Source organism: Mixophyes fleayi, chromosome 4 (genome assembly GCF_038048845.1).
Source record: "Mixophyes fleayi isolate aMixFle1 chromosome 4, aMixFle1.hap1, whole genome shotgun sequence".
In the NCBI taxonomy this organism is placed as follows: domain Eukaryota; kingdom Metazoa; phylum Chordata; class Amphibia; order Anura; family Limnodynastidae; genus Mixophyes; species Mixophyes fleayi.
In genome coordinates this window covers 244654784-244661905 of record NC_134405.1, presented here as the reverse complement: position 1 = coordinate 244661905, position 7122 = coordinate 244654784, and the positions used below count along the sequence as shown (strand labels likewise).

The window sequence follows — 7122 nt, the reverse complement described above, 5'->3', positions numbered from 1 at the left end:
CCCTTAGTGAGCAGCAAGAAAATAAGGTGTATCTGGCCACCTTCTATAGACCATAATTGCATCTCCACATATACAAACCTCAGCTCCTGTGTAACTTCAACACGACAATCTCCTACAAGCAGCGGTTACGTACAGATTAGTATAAACTTAATTTCTAGGTTCTCTAGGCGTGCATCGCACACTGACACTCTTGAAAATAGTAGCCAAGCACAATAGCACAACTTAAACTGTATCTTAAAGAAACCAAGTCCAAGTCCTGTTCACTTGCTGCCTAATATATCCCACCCCTTGACAGGTGACATTGTAACGAGATAATCAATGCTAATCACTTCACTTATCAGGGGTTAATGTTGTGGCTGATTGGTATATATCAGTAACATATATATTCCAGGATAACCAGGTATGATTGGCATGCCCATTGATATATAATTATAAAACACTAGCTTATCCTCCTAGTCTCATGACTCAACAATGATTGGCTGTAAAGTTAACTATAGGCACTCACTGATCACACTAAACAGCGTACCCAGCATCCACTTTCAACACATCCTGTGATTACCATTTTTTTAAGCCAACTGCACTTGTGAGTTAACAGATTTTCCTCTGCAAGAGTTAATTAGCTTTCGACTGCATTTTTTTATGAAGTCCCAGAATTGCTCTTAATCAATTTTGTGTAAAAAATGCCTAAACCTTAGAATAACAATCCATTTTTATATAAGATTCAGGAATAAAGGAATAAAACACGAGAACACATTTAACAGTTCAATGAGTTTTTACTTGACACTGACTGTCTCATTTCAGGGAGGGTGTAGAAGGTAAAGTTAAAAATCCAGAGAAAGCATCTGCCACACATTTTACAATCTGCTCTGTGCAATTAGAAAACAAATACAAAAAAATACAAACTTTTTTTCAGTCCTCCTTTAAATCCTGATTTGCCTTGCAGATGGCAGCTTCAGTTCAGTGCAAAGAATTGTTTTTAAAAAATTACAACAAAATGCTTAAATATTATGCTTTGCATTTAACAAATAAACCTATGTGACCCATGGGGCTATCAATACTGCTAACTTGGCATGTTGCATTTGCAACACCCCAAATAGTGACTTATTTGTACACATTCTTCATTGCTGGGGTCACAACAATGAAGACTGTAAAACTAAATGTTCACCATTGTGTGTATTACTCAAGACCATTAATATTTTGCAAACTGGACAATATCTTAAGGCCCCAGTCCTCCGTTTTTCACCACATCCATTAAATGGCTCACTGCACCCATTCAGCTAAGTCACTAAGAGAAGTACTATAATACACACCGTCTTCCTGGTCTTAAATCAATATATTCTTTAATGTGGCATTGACATCTAAGTAGTCTACAGTTAAGATTTACAGAAAGCCTAGTTATTATTGGTAACTAGATCATAATGAACAATCTCACATGGTTTAGGTCAAAGCTAGAATGCTATAGTATATAATTATCAAACAGTATAAATTTCATTGTGAAAATTCAGTAGCCAGTTGGTTAAGGGAAACTGCAAATGTATGATGACTATGAAAACAATAGTTTCCAAAGTAGGGTTGGAAATCAAATTTCAAATATTTTATAAAGTAACTGCATCACTGTCCTCTTCGAAACATCACTAACATCGTATCCGAGCTTACGGGAAAACGCAATGTCCGTGGGAAAAAAGACAAAAATGTGCTGAGCTGCCTTAGTGTACCATTTTCTTTGCTGGTCTTCAAAAAGATGGCTGCCTGACCTTTAACTGGATGGATAGCTTGCGACAAGGGGATCCAACGTCATATCTTGTTGTTTATCATTAGATCATGCCTTTTCTCGCTGTGTCTCCAGCCTAAGTAGCTGGAAATGAAACGCACACAATGATTGCGATCATTTTCCTATATGTAGTCATCTTCCACAGGTTCTCCATTAACATCACAGTAATGGATAAATATGGCAACAACTCGCTGGAAAACCCCTTTCTTCATTTGTCGCAGCTCTGAGATCTCTTCACCAATTGTTTCCATGCAAATGTCAGCTGAAAGTTGACCTTTTCTCCTTGGTGCATATATAGTAGCTGATATTAAAAAAAAATAAAGAAAGAAAATAAAAAAAAGATAATATATGCTTATTAAATAATACAGCTCAGTGCATGCAGTAGTCATACCAAGTACTTTTGGAGTGATACAGAAGCATCTCTGCAATCATTGTGCTTCATCCCCAATAATTTATACATCACTGTATTCATTAACTTACTTTTCTCATCATCCTCAAAGTCATATCTTGCATAGCTGTTTGGTTCTGCAGTTCTGAGTGAGCGCAGCCATGGAAAGTCTGTGATCATGGAGTATGGAGCACCATCCACAACACCTGGGGGAACATTCAGAGCAGAGACAGCTAAAATTCAAAGGCCAAAGCTACATCTAGTCAGATTTAGTAAGGTAAAAAAAAATACACCCACATTAGATCAAGCTCTCTTGTAGTATAGACCATTCTGTCTAAAATCATACTACCAAAGTCTTACAAATATGAAAATAGTATGCATATCTGTTTCACACAGAATGGGTCACAGCAGGTGAAAGCTGACCACACACACATGTTGAGCAACAGGATCACTGAATGATTAGCCAAGCACATGGGTGACAGATCTGGATGAGATCTAGCCATTTAGTGCTAGGGGTGGGAAATCAGCTCATTCTCAGCTTATTGTGGGGCCTGTTAGTGTGAATGGAAGATAACCACACATAAAGGCTGATCCTTATCTTCCAACTGCATTTATCAGTGTGCCCATTTGGACAGTCACTCACAGGCATGAGTCACAAGTTGTGAAGTTTTGCCTACAGCGTAACTCCAATTGCTTAGGAGTGGTATGGCATTCTCTTTATTTCTATGAAGAGGTTTTGGTGCAATATAAAGACTCTACACAAGCGGCAATACCATAAGCTAGACAAGCTAGATATTCACTACTTAAATGATCCGTCTCTAAATAATGAAAGCAAGTGGCCTACAAATACAAATAAAATTAAGTGATCGTTCTTTATGAAAAGGTAGTACATCTTGCAGAATGAACCCCAACTGTGTGGATGCTAATATCCCATAGAACTAGTCTAGTCAATCATTTTTTTTTTTTTTTTTAAATAAGCAGAAGCCACCATGGCACATTTCTACCAGTAAGCCCATTTTCTTATTCTCCTATCACAGCTAGCCAGCATGTGGTCTCAAATAAAAGATAAGAAGATCAGGTTAAGAGAGTTACTAGAAGAAAACGTGCCAGGATGGTGTCATTTAACCATTGTGCAAGCAGCCTACCTTCCAGGGTGTAAATGTCCCGACCCCAGGGATATTTTGTATATTTTTTTGCATCTTCTTCTGTTCTGGTTGCTTCAGGAAAGAATTCATATTTTATAAGCTCTCTAAGGAGAAAAGAACAAGAAAAAGATAGGAAATCCCAATATTGGCCAAACAGAAAAACATATGAGAAGCTGCAGGAAGATGTCTCTGTTTAGGATGTAGTAGGTAAACTATATTAAAAGCACTGTACTTTATGTTAGAGTAATAAACAGCAGACTCCTTCTCCTGTATGCTGTACCCCCAAGCATAGTCTTAATTCATGTCCTAATAAAATGTAACTAGACCAAGTGCAAGATTATACTTATTTTATTTAGTTTTACCTTAAGTATTCTTGCTGGCAGTTATCTGCCCCTTTTTTTTGTGTACTGCCACGCATTTCCAGCCCTGCAAATTCCCAGGCTTCATTAAAGGAATGTGCACAATTGCAGGTGGCTCCCCTATCACAATGTGATCAATTGCTTGAGCCATCATTGCAGAAACTTCAGAAAGTTTGAAGATTTAGCAACCCATCCTTTGCAGTAGTGCTGCAAGAGATTATACTACCCCCCAACCGTGGCTGTCCAAAGGATAGGGCTCCAAATCAGGCCAATTATGTTTCAGACTTACTATTCCCTGTCATCCTCTTAGGATGCTGGCTCACATAGTTTCTCAGGGTGTGGTGGTGCCACCAGAGGAACATTTCAATGAGTATTGCTCAAATCTATTTGAGGTTCACACAGCCCCCCCCCCCCAGACATTTATAAAGGATCTGCAGTATCTCAATATATTTGTGAGCACCTTCAGCTCCTAATCTGGCCACAGCATTACAGGTTCCTGTGATTTGCGGTCCTGAAACAACAGTTTAAATTTATGGCCCTTCCCTTGCATCAAGGGTGTTTATGAAGGTGATGGTAATGGCTTTACTAAGGATAAAGGTGATCAATCTGATCCCTTACTTGGACGACCCTATAATCAAAGTATGGGTCAGGCTCTGGGAATGATGGTGGTGGCCCTGTACTCTTTGATCAGATCTATAGTAGGGATGGCCATTTTCTGACAGCAGGAGTGCTTTCATCACTACCTAAACAGTAATTATTCTGTCTCACAGTGTGAGTGTCCCTTTACAGATAGAGGTCACACCAAAATCCATCCTTAGAAGGCTCTGAACTAGTCCTTGAGGTGTCTGGTGTCCACAGCCACAGGTTTGTTGGGTTATGGGTGACATCCTAATTACCCTTACTGTTCAGTCCCTAAAAAAATAACTCCTTCCCATTAAGATCACAAAAAAGGACAATGATCTCTTATTTCATTCTCCATTGATCCACAACCCTAAAGCATCACGCGATGGTAGCCGAATAGGGTATTATTTAAATAAAAAGTGTAGCACAAAGGGCAGGAAAGTGATAGCTTCCACTAAAATTCTGAACAGGGCAAAGTTTAAGCAGCTCATATACATATAGGGGACACCAGAGGTTGACCTTGCGACGTCTTGTCCCAACTTTAAACTTAAGGTTGTTCATGGCTCAGTACACCCTAGTAGCATGAGTGGATATTGTTATTTATTTTATTAGGACAAGCTGTTCTACAATACTCAATTTCACTTCTAATTCTAATATCTCATATCTGTAGTACATCTGCATACTAGGTCAATAGCATTTTGCACTACTCAATTAAAACTTACATTACATGGGGTTTGTAGAGTACCAAAGAAGGAAATGCTGCAGTACAGGTAAGTGCTAGAACAATTGGGTCTAAGTTTAACAGTTGTTTGAAAGCTAAATGTTTTTGTATTGAAACAAGATTATCTAGAGGACCTTATTTTATGCAAGAAGATCTGCGAGTATTGGCATGAATACTGCTTGCTATAATGACAACAGTTAGATCATATGGGCTAATTTTGGGAGAGGTGCATGGAATCTCATCTCCCAGTTTAATGCAGCATTGATTGAGTCAGTGCATGTAACAAACTTCCTCTGCAGCACAATGAATTTTTAGAGACCAAAGAAGTAGATGAGCAACAATGACTAAATGAGCAACAGGTTATGTGTATGTATTAAGGAGCAAAGAGCTTCTTAGAACAACAGAATGGTCCTCTTCTACAGATGTTAAAGCAGCTGCCAATGCTATTATCCCATATTAAAATGAGATTAGAACATGGATGGAGATACTCACTGATTAACGTTTGCTATAGTGTCCATCCAGCTTCGAACGCGCACTTTATTTCTAACATTAGGTGGGTTGCTAAATTCATGTATGATGCACATGTGATAAGGGTATGGTCCGCTGAATATTTTTCTTTCTAAAGTCAGTGTGTCTACCTGTTTGGAAAATATAGAAAATTAGTGCTAAAATATACATTAAAAAAAAAAAAGAAGGTTTCTACTTCACCACGTGCGCGCAATCACACACACACACACACACACTAACAGATTTTCTAATTATATTACACCAGTTGTGCCATGAAAAACCTTACTGCAAAAGTAAAGGTAAAAATGTGTAAATCTTGTGTCTGCAAGGCTTCACATTATTAGTTTAATAAAATAAAAAAAACACCACTACTTTGTCCGAATTAGTTTACAGTTTAAAAGGAATTTCAGGGTGCACTCGTTGAACAGTGCACAACGGCACTACAGATATACCAGTTTGGCAATAATGAGGCAACTAACCTCTACCTATGTCACACAACAACGTGACCTGTGCGTTCAGTATTAGTTCCTTATTCTATTATGAACACAGCATTTTGTATACTAGAGATGCTGTTTCTATTTATCTCATCTCTAATAAAGATTATTTATGTGAAAACCTTGCACATAATTTTAGAGGACTACAGCTGTAAACTATTCCGTCTGCATTTCCCTGCAAGAACGCCGCATAGTCTAACGGAAACAATAGCTTTTGCTCATTTGACTAGCACAGGATTGTAACAAAGGATAATTAGGTCAAACAATGACAAGCATCAACAATATTGTTTGAAATGGACAGATGATGATTGTCTCACTAAAGAAACTGGCAGCACATTTTTACATTCTATGTCAGTTTTTTTCTATGCCAGTTTTTGAGCTTTTTCATTTTAAGTCAAAATCATGCTCTCAAAATGCAACAGATTTTCATATTTACAAATACTTTTAGCCATGAATGGATGAACTGCTGTATGAAACATAGCTAGGTTATTTTTATACAAATTTGATCAGTTACATTTTAACTAATAATCCCACAATATAAAAGCATAAACAAATAAAGAGAATTTCAGCGCTGTCATAAGCCCTAAAGTGTAACATGTAAATATACAAATAAAAATACTTATTGCCAGCTGTCAAGATTCTTTTTTTCTTACTTAGAAAGTGTCCTATTTTTCCCAACATGTAAATAAAAACCATATAAAAACAACATAGTGTAGTACAGGCAATAAAAATAAAACACCTTGACCCATGTGTTACATTAAAAAAACCCCAGTAAGTGCCAAATGTATCCAATAGAGACTTGACTCAGGTGTTCTCCCAGAGGCGATAGGGTCTCTCCATTGAGGTTGTTTCCCCTTTTGGTGATGCACTTACTATATATTCTTGTATGTTAGACTTTTCTATTTCTGTAAGATGAAGCAGCCTTTTTTATACTTCTGCGATCCCATTTGTTCTCAATTCACTCAGCTAGAAGTCTCCCTATTGGAATAGAAGTTTCAATATCACAGTGCTAAGAAGATAAACTCCTGGGATGCTATTCTCACCGGATATTGGCTTCAATGGATGTTATAACCAACTGGAAGACTCTGTAAAACTCCCCACTCCTCCTGTGGGTTA

At 37.7% G+C, this 7122-nt stretch overlaps 1 protein-coding gene across 1 annotated transcript in view; it reads right to left on the bottom strand.

Annotated features, from left to right (window-relative positions):
* Positions 1-753: 753 nt before the first annotated feature.
* Positions 754-7122, bottom strand: part of FBXO38 (F-box protein 38) — a 69593-nt gene continuing 63224 nt past the window's right edge. The window contains exons 19-22 of the mRNA XM_075209599.1: positions 5498-5643; positions 3305-3408; positions 2252-2365; positions 754-2072 (exon numbers count right to left, since the gene is read on the bottom strand). Coding sequence (XP_075065700.1) covers positions 1894-2072; positions 2252-2365; positions 3305-3408; positions 5498-5643 — 543 coding nt within the window. The 3' untranslated portion in view covers positions 754-1893. The remainder of the gene's footprint in view (positions 2073-2251; positions 2366-3304; positions 3409-5497; positions 5644-7122) is intronic.